At 42.2% G+C, this 25,632-nt stretch overlaps 1 protein-coding gene across 1 annotated transcript; it reads left to right on the forward strand.

Annotated features, from left to right (window-relative positions):
- Positions 1–14,164: 14,164 nt before the first annotated feature.
- On the forward strand, positions 14,165–16,319 carry LOC119480951 (P2X purinoceptor 7-like). Its single transcript, XM_037757607.1, has 4 exons — positions 14,165–14,588; positions 14,956–15,025; positions 15,112–15,266; positions 16,175–16,319. Exons 1-4 carry the CDS (start codon positions 14,461–14,463, stop codon positions 16,317–16,319), a joined length of 498 nt encoding a protein of 165 aa, XP_037613535.1. The 5' UTR covers positions 14,165–14,460.
- Positions 16,320–25,632: the final 9,313 nt, after the last annotated feature.

Genomic DNA, 25,632 nt, shown 5'->3' on the forward strand with positions numbered 1-25,632 from the left:
CGTCACTGTTTTATAGTCTCCTATAATGACTTATAACAATGATTGGCTTCTGAACACAATATAATGTAAGGAGCTGTAACATTCACATGCTCCTTTTCACAATGGTGTGTCTTTGGGTTTGATTGCCTTATCACGGTTCCGCTGCCAACTATAATATTTTAGACTTTGGAGCTTGTCAAAAGCACATGAACACATCAGAATGCAGACTTTTCAAACAACTATGCTAACTTTAAATTAATCCCCAACCCAAGCAAGTTTCAAGTCTCCAATGGAAGCCAGTGGCAGCCTGGAAGAAAAGACAATTCTTCTACAATATCTAGAAAAAAAAAGCAAAACAATGTTCAAATGCCTAAAACGACCTATGTTTGCAGTTGGCTGATAAGAAAAAGCTGTAGCTGTATTAATTATGACTTTAGAAGCAAAAGAGAAAGTAGCGAGTAGGCTTGGTCGTGTTGCTCTGGCTCTATCTATCTGGCGTGGAGAGGAGGTTGTGTTGCTCAGGCTCTACCTGTTTGGCGTGGAGAGGAGGTCGTGTTGCTCTGGCTCTATCTATCTGGCGTGGAGAGGAGGTTGTGTTGCTCAGGCTCTACCTGTTTGGCGTGAAGAGGAGGTCGTGTTGCTCTGGATCTATCTATCTGGCGTGGAGAGGAGGTCGTGTTGCTCTGGCTCTATCTATCTGGCGTGGAGAGGAGGTCGTGTTGCTCAGGCTCTACCTGTTTGGCGTGGAGAGGAGGTTGTGTTGCTCAGGCTCTACCTGTTTGGCGTGGAGAGGAGGTCGTGTTGCTCTGGCTCTATCTATCTGGCATGGAGAGGAGGTTGTGTTGCTCAGGCTCTACCTGTTTGGCGTGAAGAGGAGGTCGTGTTGCTCTGGATCTATCTATCTGGCGTGGAGAGGAGGTCGTGTTGCTCTGGCTCTATCTATCTGGCGTGGAGAGGAGGTCGTGTTGCTCTGGCTCTTTCTGTTTGGCAACACCGGGAAGCTGCTTGACATCCTCCTGGATCCACCTTCTCACATATGTTCACATTACATGTATTATTTTTTGTCATATGGATTGTCTATGTTGTATTTTCATTATGTTGTTACTCTGTACAGACGACATCTGTTGCACATCTGTCCATCCTGGAAGGGGGATCCCTCCTCTGTTGCCCTAAGCTTTCTTCCATTTTTTCCCTGTTAAAAGTTTTTTTTTCGTGGGGAGTTTTTCCTTATCCGATGAGATGGTCATACTGTAAAGGACAGAGGGTGTCGTATCCTGTACAGATTGTAAAGCCCCCTGAGGCAAATTTGTGATTTGTGATTTTGGGCTATACAAATGAAATTGACCTGACTTGATTTGACTAGTGTATACCCCGATGAAATATCAGGAAGGTATGAGAAAACAGATATCACCCAAGCCTAGTAGCAAGACCTTGGAATAATGTCACAAAACATTTTAGGAAGCAGTTTTGGGATTGAGGTGGATGGATGGGTCAGTAGGCTAAACGATTATAGGCATAATGGAATGCATTGGCAAACAAATTCAGACTTGTTTCATTTGTATAGCCCAACAAATAAAATTAATACAATATTAACAACTTAGATCAATGATTAAGACACTAAAAAAAAAACTTTCCACAATATCTGCATAGGCTGTGTAGTGAAAGGAGCATTTCAGTAGATCAGCAGCTCAGTGCTCCATCTGTCTACACAGGATACGCACAGAGGTGTACAGCGATGTCCGTATCTGTGTCTGTTCAATCAACAAAATTATCTGTGTCTCTCTCTGTATTCGGATAGACCAGAAGTGGGATTAATTGATAAGTAAACCTAACTAATCTCACTCCTCATACCTAAACCTAACCAACCCAACCAACAAAGGCAACGAGTAATAATAGACTGAGTGGTGAGGTCATGCCTTCACCATGCAAAGAACACAGTCTTCCATCTCCAACACTACTAATATGTTTTGAGCATTCATGTGAAGTATGGTTAAAAAGTACAAAATCATCCATTTGGTTAGGCAAGACTCAACTGTCACTTCCCATTACAAATACTACACAAACAGTATTTCAAAAAGAGCATTTCTTTAAAATGTGTTATTGCTTTGCCGAATATCACATTAAGATTCAGGGACATCCCTAATGATAAGTGTGCAATAACAACTTCTTGACTTCAAATTTGATGCCGGTTGCTTACATTTCCACCATCTCTCTTCCCTCCTCCCTCCGCTCTCCCTGCCTCCCTCCTTCCTTACACAGCAGTTTGTTTGTTGTCTCCCTTCTATTCATTCCATGTAAAAAAAAATGGCACTACAGGAAGGACATGAGAAAACTAATGAGACTATCAATTTTTCTTTTTTTCCTGCCGCAATGCAGAGAAGCGGCGTGATTATGGTGGGTGGAGGGGGGGATCAAGAAGTTGGGGGCAGCAGGGGGTGTGGGACGGAGGGTGGTTGGTGTGTCCAGCAGGGAACCTGGATGGAGCTCGTAATGATGCTGTAATTATATTTGGCATGAGAAGGTGGCCGAGGGGCTACCGTTAATGTAGCGTTGGGGGAACCTCATTAGGCTTTCACATGGCCTGACAGTTTCATTAAAGCCCAGTCGTCCCAGTCTGGCAGCGCAAGTCCAAAGTATTTATAAAATAAATCTTTAAGCCACCGCCCCCCCCACCCATTCCCATCATCTCCCCTTTCCCTGACTGCTTCTTCTTATTCAGTTTGTCTATATGCATATAAGGCGGAACGTCGGTTCCGGCTAATCGATGGAGAAGGCAAAACAGCTCACTGTCTTGTCTCCGCCTATCTCTCTCATTAGTGTTAAGGTCTCTTTTAATTTCAGCCCCTTATCTATCAGTGTAATGGTTTGGCTGCTATCGATTGCCTCTTTATGTATTGCCCACTGGGGGCTAGCAGAAATGCGATGGTCCAAACTTTCGGGGAGTGCTGTTCGGCGCCTCGTTTCTGCTCATTTTAAACAAGCGTCAGTGATGTATCAGGAATGTCTCGACATGCCACTGAGGACGCGAGGCAGAACCGAGACTTGTAGAGGATGTAAGCCAGGTGATCAAGTATTTAACACACACTACCCTACAGAGGAGCTGACGAAGAGTCACATCTTGGAGCAATTCGAGAGGAGGCAATCAGCTCCGGCACAGCTTTGCTCTCTCTCTCTCTCACTCTCTCTGTGGACACACTCACATCTGACTCGCTTTGAGCACCTGAATCGATCACACACACACACGCACACACACACACACACACACACACACATGCACACACACACACACACACACACGCACACACACACACGCGCACACACACACGCACACACACGCACACACACGCACACACACACACACACACACACACACACACACACATCAGTACCTCTCCCCTCGCAGTTTGGCTCCTTGGATGTGAGAAGAGAGAATACACCAGTCATACCTGGCTCTGCAATATGAAATGTGTGGCCAACCTGAAAGGAACAGAGTCAGATGTTCAGACAGGCTGCCGCCAAGTAGATGTTCAAGTTTTTTTTTTTTTCTTTTTGTAAAATTACTTCATGCCCTGCTAGTGATGGGGCCAAAGGGCACTCCACACCAACAATAGCACTACAGCAAAGCAATGCAAGACGCTGCGTAGGTGTGAGCATGCTGCTATGGGGTAAACGATAAAGAAGATTTATCAAACACTAAGACACTCCACTGTGGATTACTCCTTTGAGGCTGGATTGTATTACTTTGGAAACTTCCGAAGCTGGTGAGAAGCTTTGGAGGATCTGTTTCTGCACCCCTGGTTCCCGGAAGTAAAAGTCCCATTAATTTTTTCCTCATAGACAATGTCAGTCCGCTGTTTGATGTCCGTGTCAAGGTCCTTGCGCCAGGTGTTCTTGGGCAGGTCATTCTTTCTTTTGTCTTTTGGGTTCCTTCTAAGGGCCTGTCTGGTGATGCTGGTACCATGTTTCCGGAGTGTGTGGCCGATCCATCCCCATCTCCTTCTGCCGATCTCTTCTTCTTCCGGTTTTTGACCTTGTTCTCTGCCAGAGATCGTTGTTGCTGATGATATCTGGCCAGTAGATGTTTAAGATCCGCCTCAGGCAGTTGTTTATAATTGTTTGTACTTTTGTTATTGTGGTCTTGGTTATTCTCCACATCTCTGAACCGTAGAGGAGTATTGGTTTGATGTTGGAATTGAAGAGTCTGAGCTTTGTCCGCCAGGTGATTTCTTTGGAGCTCCTGGTTGAATCATCAGTATGAAAGATGAACAACGGCGTGCTTTTTTAAAAATAAAAATTCAAACGATACAAGCCTGGGAAGTATCGTTTGAATTTTTGGGGGAAACTCTCGCAAGATTCTTAAGATTAGGCATTGACCTTGAATAGTTAAGGTTAGGCATTGACTTCGAATAGTTAACGTTAGGCATTGACCTTGAATAGTTAACATTAGGCATTGACCTTGAATAGTTCAAGTTAGGCATTGACTTCGAATAGTTAAGGTTAGGCATTGATTTTGAATAGTCAAGCTTAGGCATGGACCTCGAATGGTTAAGATTAGGATAGGTCGTCGGGCAGCAAGTATCACGAGAAGTCTTTGCAGATCTCAGATCAGATTTCACAATTTGCCGGCTCCCTTCTGCCAAACTTATGTCCACAATCCCGTGGACATAAGTTTTTGGGGAAGAAGGTGCATTTCAGCACGAAACATTCAAGTAGGTAGCTTAAAAGCGTCTGACATGCACCGTTAACGGCACATAAAAGCTAAACATTGGTTTTTGGAAAACAGGCACTTTTGGATTTTGGGTTAGTTTTGGATAAATTTAGTGACTACAGTGACACGTAATGCAACGTTGATGGCTTTGAATTTGCCACAGCTCTGATCTGACTGGCCTCCTCCACAGCAACGGTGGCCGACACCAATACTTGTGTCTCATTAAAATGACTGAACTGTCTCTGATCAAAGATGGTCTCTGGTGTCAAATGTGAATGTACCCCTTTTTGCTTTCTTCAGTCATTCACTGACTCCTGGTCAAGGGGTCCCAGATGATGTTGTGGGTGGTTTCGGTCTGGTTTTCACAGACAGCTGATGTTGTGTGTTTCGGGTGTTCACGGAGTCTCTTGTTCATGTTTCTTGTTGTTTCATGTGTCATTGAAAACTCTGGCAACAGCTGTGTTTAAGCTAAGTTGTGAACCTACCTTGAGGTCTTATTGATAACATTTTTATGTAGAGACATTTTTTTAAATTATAATACATCCACAGAACTACTTGGTTAAGGTTAGAAAAAAAGATCATGGTTTGTGTTAAAATAGCCTAATAACATAACAACGTAATGTAACAACCGTAACTACAACAAATAAGTAACAACCACCCTTAGCAGCCTTTCTTACGTTACGTTAATTCTCTCTAGGTTCATCACCAGAAAGTGGAATTGCGAGGTTCATCCACAAGAATAAATCATTTTCTCTCATAGACTGATAGAACTCTCTGTATCTCCAACAGAGTTCAATCTGGCTTTAGGGCCAATACATCAGAGACTAAAGAGCTGTACGCCGCTAGAACTGATCCTGCGTCGTATCCTCTTCATCCTCAACCTATCTGCTGCCTTTGATACTGTCAACCAGCAGATGCTCCTCATCATCCATGCTGACCTGGGGATCTCTCAGGGATTTGCCTCCCACCTGTCGCACCACACTTATCAGATATAATTGAGGGGAGCTCTCCACGGTGCACCGTCTCCTCCGGGTTCCCTCCGGGCCCAGTCTGGATCCACCTCCCCCTCTTTCTCTAATCCGCGCTGCTCGGCCCTGCGCTGAACTCTCCGAGTTCCTCTTCAAGACCATTTCCTGCCCAGACGGCTGAGAATCTTGGTGAAACTCAAAAGGCTCACTGTGCGACTTGGTCCTGCAGGTTTGCTCTGTACACATGCATGTAACCAGGCGCAACCTCAGCATTGACTCAGAGAAGCTCTTTGTTCCTTCATGTGAGTATTGCAACCATATCTTTTTTCATTTTTTGTACTTTCTGTTAAAAAAGAAACCTTTTTGAGGATACCCTTTCTTTATGCAGGGTTCTAGGTAGCAGCCTGGTCTTAAGTGAGTTGTGAAAAGGAATGTTTTATATTTGCTGTAGTTGTAATTGGTAGGCTCACTGCAACATAACACTTAACAAAGCTGACATGTCAAGGTAACTTTGGGGGGAAAAAAAGGTCCTTCATCTCTGTTCATCAAACAAACAGCCTCTTTCACCATGACCGCCACAGCTGTGTGTCCTCGATTCACCTCAGACAATGCTTTTGTTCTGCTTTGTATCATCAATCACTCTGTAATTTGAATGCTATGTTTTTGGAGTGTTACAATACCTACAAGCATATTTGAAGGTCCCATATTGTAAAGTGAGATTTCCATGTCTTTTATATTATAAAGCCGATTTAAGTGATATATAAATACTGTGAAATATTCAAAACACTCAATCCATGGAGAAATACACACGGCCTGTATTCAGAAACTGTGCATTTGAAACAAGCCGATTTCTGTCCATTTGTGATGTCACAAATCTACAATATTTAGACCATTTCAAAGTATTAAACATAAACATACTAAATGTGTCCCAGTTTATTTCCTGTTGCAGTGTGAATGACATCAGCAGACAGGATGTAAACATGGATGCCAGCTGTTTCCTAGCAACGCAATTCCTTTGCCATTCTGTTGAAATGTGCTAAAACGGAGTGTTTCAGACAGAGGGTAAATACAGGCATATTCAGACAGACAGTATGAAAAAAAATAATGTGTTGTTTTAACATTAAAGCATGTAAACATGTTCTAGTAGAACCCAAAATTAAAACATGAACCTGAAAATGAGCATGATAGGTCCCCTTTAAAACCAGTTTATTCAATTTTGATTGATCCATTTTAAAAACTCCAATAATTAAAAAAAAATAATAATAAAAAAGTAGAAAAAAGTGTTGTATTGTGTTTGTGTAACAAATATGAACATAAACATTTTTTATTAGTTTTTTCTTTAGAGCATCAATGTCAACTGCCAAAAGTCCCTTTTTTAATGTGATATCATCATGCGTCATGTAATCCCATGAGGAGCATTTCAATGGAATGACAAAAAAAAGAAAAAAAAGCATTCATTTATATAAAGATAGAATAGAACAGGCTAAACACAGAACAGTATTATTTGCCATATGGCAACTAATTTTGTCATCTTCCTTAACCACTTGAGGGATGAAGCTAATTTCAAAGAAAACAGTCGAAATATTGAGAAAAATAAAAACGTTTTACATTTTAGTTCAGTCAATATTTACGTTTAAGATGCAACATGCTGTATGTATCAGCCATAGGTTTCATGGGATTTAGGAATTAGACTAATATGTACACCAATAGTACTTACTGCAGGGAGATTATTATTATCTGACTGCTTGTGTTTCTTGCTCCGTCTGACTTTAGCAATGTTCCCAGATCTCAGCAATTCCTATGGTCAATAGAATATCATCATAACCATTAGAAATGATGGAAAAATGATCCAGTAGTAATAAAACTGAATTATTCTTGTTGTCAAGTTGTCAATGCTTTTGTTTTGAAACACGCAAGAACAAATGACCTATTTCAAGTAGAGACAGCTCACTCTGTTACCATGTGTTGATATTAATTACTGGTTGATGTGCAGTGTGCAGCAGAGCATCTCTCCAGTATGATCGCTGCTTTGTAGTGTATAGTGTTTATGTTGGACCGTGCATAGAGTTTTATCTCCTCATCGAGTTTCAATGAGGTGTCAAACTGACGGCTTTGAATGGAAAATGCAACATTAATTTAGCCATATCAGGGACTCGTTTTCCGCATTTGATTCAGTCTCAGCGTGAGGATGTGGTCAGTTTAATTAAATCTCACGTGTCTCTTTTCTCAGATGTGCCGACTTGGACGCATGTGTTGCAACATGATGTTGACCAATAAAACAACATGTGTACAGAGTGAATCCCGATAAGCGCCTCCGTCTGCAAAAACAAGTAAACCACATGCTGGAGGACGGCATTGCAGAGCCTTGCTGTAGTTCGTGGAGTTCACCTCCTGCCTGCTTGCTGATAAATCTGATGGCTCAGACCGGTTTTGCACTGATTGTCGTAAAGTGAAAGGGGTCACGAAACCAGACTGTTTTCCTCTTCCTCGAGTTGAGGACTGCGTTGATCATGTTGGTGGTGCAGAGTATCTAACAAAACTTGACCTGTTAAAGGGATACTGGCAGGTGCCTCTAACTCCTCCTGCAAGAGAGATCTCTGCCTTCGTGACTCCTGATGCCTTCTTGCAATATATGGTGATGCCGTTTGGCGCGCGTAACGCCCCTGCTACATTTCAGTGTTTAGTAAACATCGTCTTGTCAGGCTGTGAAGCTTACTTGGATGACATTGTGGTGTATTCAAGTTTGTGGGGGGGAACACTAATCAAAGACTTATGCGCTGGGCACTTTCCCTGAAACCCTTCAACGTGGAGGTGAAACACGTGAAGGATAAGGAAAATGTCCTGGCCGACACGTTGACCCGTTGTTGATTTGCAATTAACGTTCATTGCACTCCCGTTATTCGCCATCTTAGGGTGGGGCTGTTATGTGTGGGCCTTAATGTGCCAAAGGGAACACTGTTGTGGGTGTGTTTTTTTTGTTTCTCTGTCTCCCCTCCCTTCTGACCTACTTTTTTTTCAGGAGGAGTGTACCTGAGATGGTGCGCTGATTACGAGAGGGAAGAAAAAGGGCGGAGGGATGGTGCGTAGAGGCGCACGATCACTGCTCGGGTGTCTCCCGTTTCCATTGTTTAGTTGTTTTGATCTTAGATAACCTTTTTTTCCAGCATTTAGTTTGTGACTTTGTTTTTGGGCCGGGATCTCCATTAGTTAAGTTTTTGTGCTTTTTTGTTTAAGTTAGATACTTTTGAGTTTAGAGGGATGAGCTGGGTGCGACGGCCCAGCGACTTCACCTTCTTTTGTTAATTTAAACGGGATCTCCAACCTTTTGTTTACTAAGTTACATTTTTGATAGTTACTTTTGTTCTGATTTAAAATAAATTGATTGTATTATTTTCACAGAACTGTCCCATGGCGTCCTTTCATATGCTTTGGTCTCTTCAGAGCCTTTGTTTGTTTGAGAGGCTGTAACAATAATCATTAGAAATGATGGAAAAAATTATCCAATTGTAATAAAACGGAATTATTCTTGTTGTCAAGTTGTCAATGCTTTTGTTTTGAGACACACGCGAGAACAAATTACCTATTTCAAGTAGAGACAACTCACTCTGTTACCATGTGTTGATATTAATTACTGGTTGATGTGCAGTGTGCAGCAGAGCATCTCTACAGTATGATCGCTGCTTTAATGATCAGTAAGTGTACAGTGTGTGTGTGTTGGACCAGTTTTATCTCCTCGTCGAGTTTCAATGAGGTGTCAAACTGATGGCTTTGAGTGGAAACATTAATTTAGCCATATCAGAGACAAAAACACAGGCAGACAAACGTGGTAGTGAGTGAAGCCATTTTCACACGACACGACTTTCAAAGTCGTCAGATCGCTGTACTGTTCACACTACACAACTCGCTGTCTTGTAATTGGGAGTCTTGAAGTTGTTGCGGTTTTCACACTACAGTACATGACTAACCAGCGACAGGGGAACACGCACTACTAGATCTTTCACCGGGATGAATCCTCGATGAGTGTGTCTGGTTTCCACAATACATTTTGTCACGAAAACTCAAGAAGTGATGTGAGTTATAGTCGTGCTGGTTGATGTTGCAGTTGGCACACATGTTCACAAAATAGCCTGTTTCCACATGCCTTTACTATTTATAGCCTGTCTCCTCTTCTAGGTGCAACAACAACTTTGGTCCATGTTGCAAATGCAACACATAGTAGACACAGTTACAAGCAACCCCTCCCCGAGGTTTTGCCTCAATCCGTGTCTTGTGCTCTCATTTGCTGTATCTCCACGACAGATTCCCCAACAGGTGCAGCAGATGGGGCCAGGAATACAGGAGACTGCTGAAGCTCAGCCACAAGAGACTGCTGAAACCCAGGAGAAACAGGTGCCGGCCGGACTGCCGACATGGGACCACGGATTGCAGACAGCCGACTCAGGAACTGACTTCACGTCAACTGGGATCCCCGACGCAGGAACTGGCTTGACGTCAGCTGGGATCCCCGACACAATAACTGGTTTGACGTTGGTTGTGACCCAGACGCAGGAACTGGCTTGATGTCAGCTGGGACCCCTGACACAGGAACTGATGAGACGTCAACTCGGACCCCCAACTCAGGAACTGACAAGATGTCGATTGGGATCCCACCGACTCAAAAGCTGGTTCAGGGTCTGGCTGGGCATTGAACGCGCTGCTGGGCTGCTGAGACTCTGGGTTGCTGGAAAGCTTAGTCTCTGGAGGCTAGCAAACTGATGGCTAGCCCGCTGGTGACTAGCAGACAGGGGGGCTAGCAGGCTGCAAGATCAGGATCCCAAGGTTAATTGACCGGAGTGGAGGCTGGCTGCTGACTAGCAGGTGGAGAAGCAGGCTAGAACCTAGTAGATTGGGAACCAGGGGTGTTTACAAAGTCCTTAAGCCACCCAGGTAAGGAGCTCCTCAGCCATGGCTTAGTGGTTACTTTACAGCATGCCAAGTTCAGAGCTGCGTCTTGGATCTCCCTACAAGAGGCTCTCTTCTTTCCCCATACAGGCATGTCATGAGGTAATGAGTCAAATCATATAATACGTCTCGGAAGGTGTCTGCTGAGTCTATACTGGCCAGTTTGTACTGTATCATCTTTAACCAGTAGGCTATATGACTTTTGACCATCATGTTACTAACTTGTCCAGTCCTGTTTTTTTGTCCAGCTGAGAAATATTGCAAAAATCTGCTTGTTTGTGTGTCTGTGTGTGTTTCAGCTCGTCTCTCTCGTTCTCTGTTTAAATACGACTGAGGCGGTATGTTTTTTGTGAACAGCACAATTAACCCCTCAACCCTCTGGAATCATCTCCCCCAAACTATCCGAGCTGCTGAGTCTTTGGACTGTTTTAAACAGCTTCTAAAAACCCATTAGGCGTGCCTTTCTGTAGATCTCATCCCTATCGTATGTTTACTCACTTACTTACTGCAACTTCAGGTGAAACCACAAGTAACCGGACTCAAACACATGACACAGAGAGAGGAGTGAGATCCAAAAAAAACACAGTCTTTACTCACCAGAAACAGGTATGGTACACATGAAGTCAATCCAGACACAGGTAAAGGTATCCAAAAAAATGCTAGGGCAAAGAAAGAGTCTAAAAATTCACAGAAGAAATGTCTATACCCACTAGGAATACTCGAGGAGACGAGGCAGGAAAGCTAAGCTCAGATGAACTGGCACAGACAAAGGAGAGCACACAGACTAAATAGTCAATGAAAGGAGGTTGATAACAAGGGACAGGTGACAGCAGGGCTAATGAGGGACAGGTGAAAACAATCAGGACGAAGGCAGACAATCACACGGGCGGGAGACACACGAGGACAGTGAGCAAAGTATCTGAAACGAGAGACAGAGGTGAGTATACCAATATAAAACAGGAAATAATAACTGAAAAGTGGGAAAAAGGAAAACATAACCTTAGAGGGGAGAGGGACATGACACAGTGTTACTTGAGTGCTGAAGTACTGTTGGGTATATAATTAAAAAAAAAAAGCAACAAGAGCGTATGTGCTGCTCGGGGTCTCACTTCAGGGGCTTGTTCCCCAGACGCTACATGCTTGTTTGTCGAAACTATCTCATCCAACACCTCACACTGCTCTTTCAATTTCTCTGCACTGTGCGCACTGTGTTTGTCTTTCATATGTTGCAGAAGCAAGCAGCTCACTTCAGGGAATAGCCCCTTCCCTCCCGCAGACTACCTCCTAATTTATGGGCAGCCTTAGGGGCAACGGAGAAGCTACTTTTGAGAGATTCTTTGCATTCGATTACATGAAAATAAAAGTACTAAGAAATTGTTTGTCTTTTTTTTATTATAAGTAAATCAAATATTAAACTTGTAATCTTTAAAATGACTACAAGGATCCTTTAACTGGCTATGAAACAATCTCAATTTAATACTGATGCCTATTTATGACCTACGTAAGGAAATGAGACCATCAGCGAGAAGATTGACTATTTCTAGTTATTCTTAATGCTCATCATCAGTGCCACCGGCTCGGATCCTGGCGAAATCAGACGATATCATGCAGGTTCATCAGAAACTCCTTCAGCTCCTTCAGCAGGGCCTCCGGCCCACTATGGACAGACCCAGATCTGGCTTCGCTGCCGCCTTTGACCTTCAGTTGGAGCTCCGGTGGGAGGTGGAGAGCTATACACCCGGCTGCAGCAGCGTTTCCTCCTCTGGCCAGGAGCAGGGCTTCGCTGCCCCGCTGGGAGCCAACACAGACACCACGCTGCCGGAGGCCGTATTGCTGGACCCGCTGGAGGGAAGGGAAACAGAACCAGGACTGCGTGGAGCAGACTGTCAGACCCTTTTGTCCTCAGGGACCGCCAAAATCAACACAAAATGAAAGTTCCTCGTAGGAATATTCAATATATTCTCATCCCAACTCGTCATATACTGATGCTTTGTCAGACCCCCTTGGCGTCACTCTTCTGACTGTGCTTAATGTTTTGAAATAAACAAAAACACTTGCCTAGGTTTAGGCAGTAAAACCACTTCGGTTTCGGAAAAACCTACATGGTTGGGCTTAAAGCTGCTACGTTTGTACAGTGAAAATGAAACTGAACGTTGTGACCACGAGACACGAATGAACAGCTGATTGCAACATGACGCACAGGACATGAACAGCTGGATGAAAGCCGAGTGTTTTTTAAAACCATCTACCTCCCCTCCCGCCTGCCCGTTGTGTGTGTTTTCGCTCTTAAAAAGCTACGTCACCACACTCCCGGCGCACTTTTCCATGGCGTTTAATATTGACTTGGATGGGTTTACACTGTAGTTAATGGAACGCCCGGTGCGTCTCATATCTAATGACGATGGCCGTGACAAAGCGTTGGTATTTGACGCCCTGGGAATGAGCACAGGCTGAAATATTAAGCTTTCATTCCTGGTTGATTTGGTGACACACATGGTAACTGCATGGTGCAAACAGAGTGGTTTAACACTATGGCGAACATTCCTCGAGCAGCTGGTGTAACAGTCACAGCCACACAAATTATTTTCCCTCACTGCTGCACACGGCGTGAAAAGTTTTCCACTCAAATAGCAGGGCACAGTAAAACAATTTGCTGAGGTGTACAGCCTGGTCCACTGTCCATTTAAAACTGGTCTGCTGCCAAAAACTGCCCAAAATGACTGTTGTCTTGTTTCAGCCCTGTTTCCTAAAAAATGATGCTCCCATACAAAGAAACTGCATTGTGAATTACGTTTTGAGGGAAAAGTATTTTGTCACGGATTACGTTTTTACAAATAAATTGCTAATGATAGTCTGCAGATGTCCATGTAGGGAGGAGGTTGTGGTGGTGGATCGATTAAAAAAAACACAGGACTTTCGCCCTGGAGACCGCTGTTCATGTCCCGTGTGAAAACTAAAAGTCAGCCTTCACTTATTTTAATTTATGTCCGTTGCTTAATAACGTAACAAATAGAGTTTTAAGCCAAACTGATGTTTTGTTTACTAAACCTAACCAAGTACTTTTGTTGCATTTTTTTTGTATGGCTTTCAATGGAGTAAAATATTTAATCACGATTAATCACACATTTTTTATCTGTTCAAAATGTGCCTTAAAGGAGGATTTGTCAAGTATTTAATGCTCTTATCAACATGGGAGTGGGCAAATATGCTGCTTCATGCAAATGTATGGATATATGTATTATTGGAAATCAATTAACAACACAAAACAATGACGAATATTGTCCAGAAACCCTCACAGGTACTGCATTTAGCGTAAAAAAGATGCTCAAATCACAACATTGCAAACTGCAGCCAAACAGGCAACAACAGCTGTCAGTGTGTCAGTGTGCTGACTTGACTATGACTTGCCCCCAAACTGCATGTGATTATCATAAAGTGGACATGTCTGTAAAGGGGAGACTCGTGGGTACCCATAGAACCCATTTACATTCACATATCTTGAGGTCAAAGGTCAAGGGACCTCTTTTAAAATGGCCATGCCAGTTTTTCCTCGCCAAAATTTAGTTAGTTAAAGGTCACATATTATACTCCATTTAAACTAGTTATTATAGGTCTCAGACACCTCCAAACCATGTCTCTGAAGTTTTTTTTTCAAAAAAACAATCAGATCATGCATTCCAGCATGTCTCTATAACCTCTGTTTCAGCCCATTTCCAAAAGTGCTGATTTCTGTGTCTGTAGCTTTAAATGAGAATGAGCTGCTGCGCCCCACCCCCTCTGCGGAACCGGCTGTAGCTCTCCGCCCCATCCCCCCCGCCCCTCGGCTTGATACCTTGGTAACAGTAAACAACTCTGAATGTTATAATGACAACAGCTATGAATATGACTGTTCAGTTTGACCCTGAGTCGAACACCGACTCAAACTATGAAGAGGAAGAGGCCCCAGCAGCAGCAGCACTTCCACCTCGAATGCAGCAAGACATTTCACAATGGTTAGTTCAACTTGTTGTGTAACTTTATGTATGGGTTAGCACGGAGGCTAACGGTAGCTAACGTCAGCTCTAATGCTACTTTCACGGCTCTGTAGGTAACGTTATTGTGAGGTATTTGGTCAATAACCAATTTTGTAATTTGTGTAATTTAGTGAACGTTAGGCTCTACGTACGTTGCATGTTTTTCAATTGGTAAGGTATATTTTACTTGATATATCCCGAATATTCTATCATATTGTGCGATAAAAATGTGTGGGGAAAAAAGCTTACTGCTCATTCACCTCAGCTTTTTTGCATCTTCTGTCAGGTTTATAGTATCATATGCTTCACATGTTGAAATGCTCACATTTTTTATTTATTTGTTCAGGTGCACATGTGGAAATTGTGCAAAAATGCCTACAGAACCTGAGAATATCTGCTGCTGGGAGACACAACAGGTAACATTTTTATTAGCTATATTTAGTTGTGTGTTTAGACATATTTTTCACATTCCATGAGGCTTACCATATGTCATTCACTCTAGGTTAAAAGACGGATGGAGCAGCTGCCGGACAACATCTCCTGCATGATACAACATCCTGGGTTGGACCCTGTATGTTTAAATTTGTTCACGATGCAAAACGCATATAATGTTTACAGGGCTGAATATGGTGCTTTGCACCAAAGGGCGATAGAGCGGTAAGTGGTTTCTTACTTATTTGATCATCATAATTTTAATCAAAAAGTACAATTAAATGCTAATGTTGTTCATGAAAATAAATACCTGTATGTTAAATTTTATGCAGTCTTCCTTTCCATTACTTCAGTGGGCCTTACATTACACTGTTCACCACACACCATGAATGGCATTACACACCACGATATTGCAGAATAATGCCCCAAAATAAGAACGTGATTACTTTTTAGTATATACTGTAGCTAAGTTTGACATCAGCAGATACTGTTCATATTAAACATGATTTTATGACACATTTTACAGATACTGTAAAGCCTTTATTGTTATGTTCAATCAATAGAACACCATTCTCATAATATATGAATAGAAAAACAAAGGATTCACTGAACCCATAAATAAGAAAGACATTTTTGACAAACCACACTGCTAAAGCTGAATTGGCATTTGTTTGTGCTTCAAACTCAGCACAAACTTGTGATTTCCACTTTATTTCAATTCTGAAAATGCAGCTTATACTGACCTGAAACAATGGTGGCTGATGCAGCATGTAAATACAATACTATTATACTATATTATATAATATTTCAAGTGTGTTGTCATGGCTGGATCCAAATGAAAAGGTATTTTACTGTCTCTGGCAACAAGATTTTGGCTGCAATGATTGTTGCATTCAGACCGTAGTTGAACATGTTATTTTTTTGTTTAATTTGTATTGCTTTTATCTTTGGTATATGACAGCACAGTGTTTCATGTTGTGAGATATTTCTTATTGCTTACAATAAATGTAAAAAGCCACATCAAAAAGTACAAAGTAAAACAAGGGACATACTGATAATAACATGACTAAGTTTTCAAGTTTGGCTCCTGACACGCTGTTTACTAAATACATGTATATTGTCCAATCTTACAGCCAATACAGGTATCTGGCATACAGGAGCTTTGTGAGCTGGTGCTGGGGCTTTCTTGGGCGCAGGATCCGCGTTGTAATTCCGGCCTGTGTGGTACTGCGGATCCGCAGGGAGTTTCCTGACGCCCTGGCCCGCTACGAGGGTTAGGGAGAGAATTAAACTGCATTAATTTCTGCCACTGACATGGCAACAAATACATATGTATAAATGCACACACACACATAGTAATATTGTTGTAACTCACGAGGTGTCTGTTGAGGCTGTCACATGTGTGACCGACTCCTCAGGGTCGTACGTAGCATCCAGCCCTTGTGGAGCTAAAAAGGAAGAGCTGCCCTCCAATGCATCTTCCTCATCCTCCTCCTCCAGTTCCAGGCGAGGTCTCTTTGCTGGCCTCTTTGCTGGGGTGGATGTGAAAAGCAGCAGGGGTTCATCATACAGAACAGGGTCTGTGCCACCACGAAAGTCCTTGCAGGACACAGTAGCCTGTACACCTGTAACACAATTGTACATATCCATGAAACCCATGACAGAATATAAAACACCGATCTATATAAAATTAGAAGAACAACTACAAAAAGCTGCCACTGTGTTTTAAACTTGTTCTGAAATGGTCATAACATGTAAGACTACAAACCTTTACTCCTGACGAATGGATGGAAAGTCCTCCAGGACAACTGTGTGTGCACAGAACGTTGCTCTACTGGGTCTGTTTGGCAGGCAACATCTGGCCTTGTAGGTTGTCTAGAACAGCCCTGTATACAGGAAACAGTCATGTTTACAACATCATCTCAAATGAGTAGTTATGACAACAAGTTACAAATACAGTATAACTTGTGTTGTGACATACCAAAAGTTTGTAAATTCAGTTTGATGAAGTTAGCAGAGCAGAAAGCGTCATAAAGCTAGCTAGACTCACTGTTTGTAATGCAATACGAGACTAACAACTTTATCGGTGAATCATAGCGGTCATACTATCATCTGTGTAAGTCAACACACTGCACAGCTGGCCACTACAGCCGTCGGTCGGGGCGACTGGGTGCTAACATAAACGAAAGCTACATAACGTTTCATAGCAAATTAATCACCGTTTCTGGATTAGTTTACAGTTTGACCACTTGTTTTGAGCATGTGTACTTTCAGGGGAGTCTAAAACAAGTAACTCTCCACACACACAATACAGCAGCTAGCTCCGCACAGCTAGCAGCTAGCTCCGCACAGTCTGCTCCGTTAGGCTAACGGAGCAGACTGTGCCTACAGGCCGCAGTATAAAGTTGCACTAAAAGCAACATGGAGACCCAGTTTACACACACCATACCTACTACTATAGTTATTTTACGGGTTTGAAATGGTGCTTAACGTAAAACAAAAGCCTCTCACAAGCTGAATAATGAAGCTGAATCATTACACTATAAGTTCAAGTTTAGCCGCACTGCATGCTAACTCCGTCTAGCAAACCGGCCCTAATAAACAGTATAATAAAAAAAGGAAAAAATAAAAAACTTACAGCTTCAGGGTCTCCTGATGCATCCCGGACAGTTGGTATTGATCCAATATTCAGTTTCAGGTAACTAGCGTATCCCGCCAGGTACTGACCCTGATTTACAGCACTCGGTTGTGAAATGATTTGCACATACCAACAAATACTTTGAAACATGTCTGGGCACAGCACCAGCGAAAATAAAGTCCATCCACTGGGTCTTCAGAGGATCCGAAGTGGGTACATGGTGCAAGCTTTTGTGTGGAGTATTGCAGCCAACAACAGAACAAGCGGGTTTTCCTTTCAGCATGTTTACTAGTAAACAGTCGAAATAACAATGGCGGACGCAGCTTGCTGAGCCGGCTACTCCGTGGCCGGGGTTACCAAGCCGGGGTATGGGGTGAGGGGGTGAGGGGGTTGCTGTTCTGTTTCACTGGAAACAGGAAAGCCATATATGGCTTGCATTTCGGCCTAATGACGTCAGAAGACTAGGAAAAAAACTAATTTCTATTTCTGCACCCATTTCCGGACAAACGGATGAGGAGAAAAAGAGAGAGGATGGTCTTTTATGATACTATGGTGGCCTGTAGACACACTGGGGACAGATATTGATGTTTAAAAGACATGGAAAAGTGCATTTTGCATAATATGTGACCTTTAAGTTTGGAGCGTAATTTAGCCTCCTTTGCGACAAGCTAGTATGACATGGTTGGTACCAATGGATTCCTTTGGTTTTCTAGTTTCATAAACAGAGCCCGCTACAACTTCAAAATGAAGTTGCCCTAATGCTTCAGAGAAATAGTGTCATTATAACGAATTTGCGTTAACACATTATTATGGCATTAACTTTGAAAGCCCAATTTTTTTGTTTTGTTTCAATTTGTAATATTAACCACATGTTTAAAACTGAAATGTTTCCCTTGAAACATAATTGAGCTATTTTAATGTAATATTGTAGGTGACAGGGTTGCAAAAACGGGCTTTAGGCAGGATATTTGTTTTTCTTGTACATTTTGGGGGATTTTGAAAATCTCTGTTCATCTATGTGTACTACTTTATTCTTACCAATCCTGTGCCATGATGCTGTCTTCAATTTGAGTATACTAATATAGGCCCCACAAAATAACCAACTCAAAGTTAGGGAGATAATCACATACATGTGTTGGGCTACAGTTAAATACTACTGTGCTCTTAAGCAACCCAGTGCTTTGGCGTTTGACGCTTATCACCCAGAGACAGGTCTGCTTGAGGCGCTATCATATCTGGGAGCGCAGCCCCTGCCGTCTGCCTGCCTGCCTGCCTGCCTGCCTGCCTGGTCCTTTTTTCTCTTTTTTTTAATTTTTCTTTTCCCCTAACACCTAACATCTGAGGCACTGAACCCATCAGGCCCAAGTCAACACCCAACTTCCTGTCTTCATGTAGCCTCGGTACATGGCTTTGATTTGAATGTGAATCACACTGCGGGGAACAGGAACTTCTCCTCAAATGCCACTTTTACTGTCTGATTAAACAGCTGCTGTTTCTCTTTCGGCTCGCATAATGTTCTCTCAGCGTTGGACACACTTTTATTTTCTTCTCTGAGCAGGTAATTACAACACGTGGGAGGTCAGAGTAATGATATAGAGCGAGTCGATTACACCAGTTGCTAGGTAAACATCCACTGATTAGACGATATATATATAGTCGCTGCAAAATGCAAGTAGTGCTGGTCACACAAATGTTTCTTTGTTTAAATAGTGCTACATTGCAAATACAACGTTATACAACACATTCTCGCTCCCAACTCAAATACTGCCACTTGGTTAGTGCCCCTCCAGGAACAGTTGGTAATGACATTTAATGCCAAACTCAGTAGATACACAGAACACAGAGCACAGAACAGTTCCACAATCCAGCAATGAATCTCCACAGTCTCCGACTACCCGGTTGGTTCGGCGGTCAGAACCGGACCGTGAAACAGATGACTGGGCGGTAACGTTTGCCCTATAACACACACACACACAGTACAGTTCAGGTAAAGGCAACGGTACCGTAGAAGAACAGGCAGGAGACGTAGTCTGGGAGGTAGAGGATCCGGAACACCAAACAGTCCAAGCAGACAAACCAGCATGGGACAGGCAGAAGGTAAGTCGAAGCCAGGCAGAGGACCGGGAAGCCAGCAGGTGGGCATACTCACAGAACACACCCATGATGACGAGTGTGGTGACACAGTGAGAGTTTCTGGACCACCGGAGACCAACAGGTAAGTAGACTGGAACACTCGCACTGTAGCGTCGTCGTCGGACGGAAACAACAAGTTACTGTTGTGTAAGAGTAACGTAGTCTGTTTATTTCTCTGAACTGGAAGTGTGCACACATAGTAGGGTTCCGTGTAACATCCTCTGCTGTAACCTCACTTTAGTTCCACTTACAACTTTTAGTTGAACTTTTAATATATTCAACTCCGCTGTAATAACACCCCTTTTACAGGTATCTTAGCAATGAACTAAGACATTGACCTCTGAAACAACTTGAATGTCTTATCACGTTTTTCTACCATTCATAAACAGAGAAAATAGAAAACATTTATCTCCAACAATTTTCCCTTTTATTTTTTATTTTTTTTTCTCTTTCTCCCAGTAACTCACTTACAAGACCATACGCACAGGTGGGCGTGACACACGGCCTGAGTTAGTCACGTATGGTGTGTTTGTCACATCCGTATGTTTGTGGTTGTTTGTGTCTTGAGTGTGTGTCTCTGAGGGTGTGACAGGTGTATCAGGTGGTGTTGACTGCACTTGTGGATGGTTTACTGTGCGAACCTGTGAGCGGTTTCTCCTGACCTGTCCTTCATCAGTGTCATTAATGTAAGATTTCGGTGTTTATGGCATGTTGAACAACTGTCCCTGATTTTTTTCTCTTTTGCCAGCCACACATTTAGGCCAGCCTGCAGTGGAGGCAGAGGGCGGGCTCTGTGCCACAGGTTGTAGTTGCGTCGTTGGTTCTCCTTTGCCCGCTTCTCTGACTTCCTGAAGCCTCTGATATTCGGCCAGCGGGGATTAAGACTCGCTGGGAGCTGGGAGCTGTGTGCTGTAACCTCACTATAGTTCCGCTTTACAGAACAACAAGCAGCCAAACAGGAACCAAGAACGCAGAAAGCAGATCTCATGGTCGGGAACAGAAGTCTGGTGGGTTTACCGGGAATCAAACGAGGGTGGATTTTAGTTTGTCTTAGGTTGATTATTTGTTTAGGGATATGCAAGGTTAGGGGATGTGCTTTTGTTTTCTTTGTCTCACGTTTTTGCGCCTGCCGAAGCCCTCGCTTTTTGTTATTTAAGTACCAATCATCAGTGATTGTAAAGTTTATTTCATTTATTTTCAACAAAAGCAATACAATAAGTGATTGCCTGAGAACACTGGCTGTTATGTTGCTTCCCTCACCCCTAGACCACCTCTGGGTTGTAACAATAAGTAATAATAAAAAATATATATATTGAGTGAAACTGGATATTATGTATTGAAAGTATTTAAAAGGATAAGACATTGATTGACAATGTGTTTCTGAGAAGTATCTCCTTCCTCAGGGCACACAAAGCATGAACAAACACAGCCTGTGCGACGGGGCAATCTTTAAAAGGATATGTACAGATCTCAAAATATTTCTCATATGCCCAAAAGGAGTTATTTTCTGTAAACGTTGCTCCTCTCAAAAACCGACTGTGAAGAAATTCCTTCTTAACATGTCTCCAATTTAAGTGGGACAAAATCCACTGTCCCGTTTTCTTGCAAAAAGGTGTTCTATAGTTCAGCTGAAGCTAATATGAGGCTTCAGCAGTTTGAGTTCAAATGGATATCTTCCAAATTTGGAGCCTTTTAACACAAAACTCCCCCTTTATGTATCCCAGACAGTGTGTCCTTGCTGAAGTGCACAAGAGAGATACTGCCACAAAGAGGACATTTTGCACTAAAAAGACTAACTTTGGAAAATACTTTTCTTCTTTTGTCTGATTCAGACATGCTGAATATTAGATGACTATTGGAGGGTACTTTTGCACAGAATGAGGACTGTAGATTGTGACCTGCATCACTTACATTGGAGATGCATTATGAAGGGATATCTTTATGACCCCTGTGAATAACAGGAACATGGACATGTGCATTGTTTTAGGACAGACAATGTGTATGGAGGACGGAACCTGCCAACATCCAACATAAATAAATAAATTACTCGATAAATAAATAAATATGTTATTAAATATAGCAAAAATGTTAAAAATAAATGTAGCCATGAATTAATTGATTTAATGTGACATAAATAGATATGTGTGTTTGAATTTGCACATTTCGTTTATTTATCCTTGTATTAATTCCCTTATTTATTCACTCTTCTGTTTAATGTTCCCTTTTATTTATTTATGTATTTATTTTGATTAACTTTTAAATGTATACATTTATTTTTGCATTTATTTGTATTTATTCATTTATTATTTGCATTTTTTTCACTTATTTTTTATAAGTTCCAGTCTTTATTTTATATTTATTTTTTAATTCCATTATGTATTTATTTATACATTTATATTTATTTCTGCATGACTTTTCCTTTTCATTTCAACCCTTATTTATTTCTCCAAACTTATTTATTTCTGTGTTCTTTCCTTTATTTTTCGTGATCAGGATTTTTTTTGGCAGGCCTGAAACGGCCTGAAATCATGGCACGATGACGCTTTGGAGTGATCCTAAGTATAAACCCTCCCCTAACACTATATCAGCACAGAGCATCAGTGGTTCTCCCACCTAATCGTGAGTTACAACACTTAGTTACCACAGACTACAGTTTGCTAGTAGTGGTGCAGTGACCATGTGGCATACCGGGACAAATCCCAGTGAACCTTAAAAAATCCATTAAGTTTTTATCGTTCCTAACTTACTCTAAATTTTTACGAGGAAAAACTAGCATGGCCATTTTCAAAGGCGTCCCTTGACCTCTGACCTCAAGATATGTGAGTGAAACCCACGAGTCTCCCCTTTACAGACATGCCCACTTTATAATAATCACATGCTGTTTGGAGCAAGTCATAGTCATCCTCTTCTATTTGTTCTGTTGTTGTTGTTATCAAGATATATATGAGCTTAATTTGTGGATGAAATTATCATCCAAAGTTCTTTATTTGGCTAAATCTCAAACATCAGCCTTCATAAGCCCACAACACACAAAGAAGAACACCCTGGCACTACTAATTGAGCTGCTGGAGAGTTAACTTATTTGCCCAAATGAAATTCTCATGTCAGTTAGGGTCGCTGGTGGAACATCTCCACAGAGGAGGATAATTGAGTCTGAAGAGCCCGAATTCAGCAGAGTCTCCTAAACACCGGCCTGGAGGCAGCTCTTCATCCAGGGAAAACCACAATCAACCAACATTCAATCATTTCCCTCCCCCATCCCTTTGGTATCCTTTCGGCATAAAGCAATCACACAGCTGCCAAGGCTATGGCAGTGCACTTACATCACCTTTCAGGATTCTCCGGTATTAAAGTTCACATTTTTCAAACGGTGATCTCTTGCAGCCATTTGAAGTCACAGAGCTGAAAAATTAACCGGTCCAAGCTTCAGAATACATAACACGTGGTATTGAAATTTCAGTGTGAGTGCAACAGTGACCTAATTCAGCTGCAATGTTATGAATGACTGCACTTTATTATCTGTGTTTCATGTTCTACTAGCACAAAAAAGAATAACAGGGGGTTTAAAAGGTGAGTGTGATATAGAGTACATTGAAAAGAAAAAAAAAACAGGACATTATCACCTCCAGAATCTCTCCTGATAGATTGTTTGGACAGGTTCTGCACTTTCAGAGTTGTGCGTATGTGTGTGTGTGTGTGTGTGTGTGCGTGCACGCGAGTGTGTGTCTGCCAACATGGACTCTATGGACTGTTTCTATTTTGAGAGTAATGGCTGCTGGATTCAGGAGGGCCTGTTTCCATCTAATCTCCTTGACTTTTAGACAGGCAATTTGGGACACAGAGATGTGTTATCAGAGGGCCACCTTGATGGCGTGCTCTGATACATGCTTACATCCTCGCTGCATTTCAGAGACGTCCCCACACACTCACCACCACTACTACAGTCACATAATCATTAGCAGAAGTGGTGAAAGAAAGATAAATGAAAGCAAATTTCAATACATTTATTCATGTAGCGGAAGGGAAGCTACCACCAGTGGTGGAAAGTAACATTTACTCTATTATAACTATATGACTCTGAGTAACTTGTACATTTCTTCATAATTACTGATAATTGTATGGTACTTTATACCAGCTGCGTAGCTGTGGGTGGGCCTAGGTGGGCCTGGGTCCACCCACTTGGCACTCAGGCCCAGCCAATCAGAAGGCTTCCTTTTTTTTGCTGGATCATCCAGTGAATAGCAGTCAGCGCTGTTTCAATTATCTGACTACGACCATAAAGTGGTAGTGCATCTCACAGCAGCCCCTAGAATTTTACTTTATCCATTTTTAAATAAATACTCCTCTGTGTTTATTGTCTATGTCAACCAGTTACATAAAAGTTATTACGAGTATGCATATACATTTGGCTGAATGTCACCAGATAACGCTGTCACTTGTTAAACGGAAACACCTGTACACCGAGGAACAGAAGTCTGAGGAGCAAGAGGAAGTCGTTCTCAACCGTATATTGAAATGTGAGTGTCTGTCCGTCTTGTGAGGATCTTTGTGTGGCTGTGTTTTTGTGTGAGAGTGAGTGTCTTTTGTCTGGTGAGGATCTTTGTTTCCCCATCTAGGTGCTCTCTCTCTGATTGGCTGGAGGTGTGGGTTCGGTCTGGGGTGTGCCGGCTGCTGATTGGTCCATCCATCATCCCTGCAGTTTAAAAATGATCAGTCTGACAGCAGTCTTGTTCTGTCCTCGGCCTCCAAACCTTTGTGTTAAAGCTGTGATCTACAGTTGAATTAGTAGCCTTGGTGCCCTAGTTGGCTTCGTAATTGTGTAACTTGTTGTAGGTTTTCTTTGTTGCTAGAGATAGCACTTCAGTGGACCTGGTGAACTAAAATCTTTTCTCCTGTTTATCTGCTGTATCCTAGGAAACCAGGTTTAGTAACTGTCATTGTGTTTGCTTTTTTATTTTGTTCAGGGTTAGTCAGATAATTTGGCCTTTGTTCACCCTGAGTTATATTGTTTCATTTTATTGTTTGTTAACTTGATTTTTAGTAATAAATCTTTTTTACTAAACTTAAAATTTAGTCCTGCGACTGTAATTTGGGGACCGGGGTGGTAACGTAATTTATACTTTTATTTTGTGCCCCCTAGCACTCTAGATGGGAGCGTAACAGGCCCTTGTCACCCTACTGTACTCATAACAAGGCCTACTGGTGAAAGACTCTGGCATCAGGGCATCACATCAGATTGAACTGTTTGTCCCTGCTCACCTTTGAAAGGGACTATGAAGTCATTTCAGTGTTCAACACCTAGAAGCCGTCTCCTGCTGGAATCATCAAAAGTAAGATCATTTACAATTATGGACTAATGGCCTATTTCATTATTATTATTGTTTATTGGGTATAGTTTATGTTCGGTGTACATAATTGGATTTTATGCTGATGTTGCTGCCAGCTGTGTGTGTGAATATGTGGCCACCGTGCCAGGCTATGTTAAATTGTATTTTGTAACGTTAATGCAGGTGATCTGTCTATACGCTTGATTAAACTGTGTGTGTGAATATGTGGCCGCCGTGCCAGGCTATGCTATTTCTGTTTGTCTCGTTGGATCAGAATCAGCTTGATTGTCCAGATATGAGTAGTAGACCTGCACACATAGGCTACCAGGGATCTGACTCTGGTTATTTTGCTCTGATTGTAGGACGGAAATAGAAATGCAGCTAAAAACAAGGTCGACAAAGCTGAACAAGAGTGAAGAGAGAAGATAAATATACATGTCAGGTGCCTGTAAAATCACCTCTGATGATGATGTATAAGGCTGGTAGGATTAAA

This window comes from Sebastes umbrosus, chromosome 21 (assembly GCF_015220745.1).
Source record: "Sebastes umbrosus isolate fSebUmb1 chromosome 21, fSebUmb1.pri, whole genome shotgun sequence".
Classification (NCBI taxonomy): domain Eukaryota; kingdom Metazoa; phylum Chordata; class Actinopteri; order Perciformes; family Sebastidae; genus Sebastes; species Sebastes umbrosus.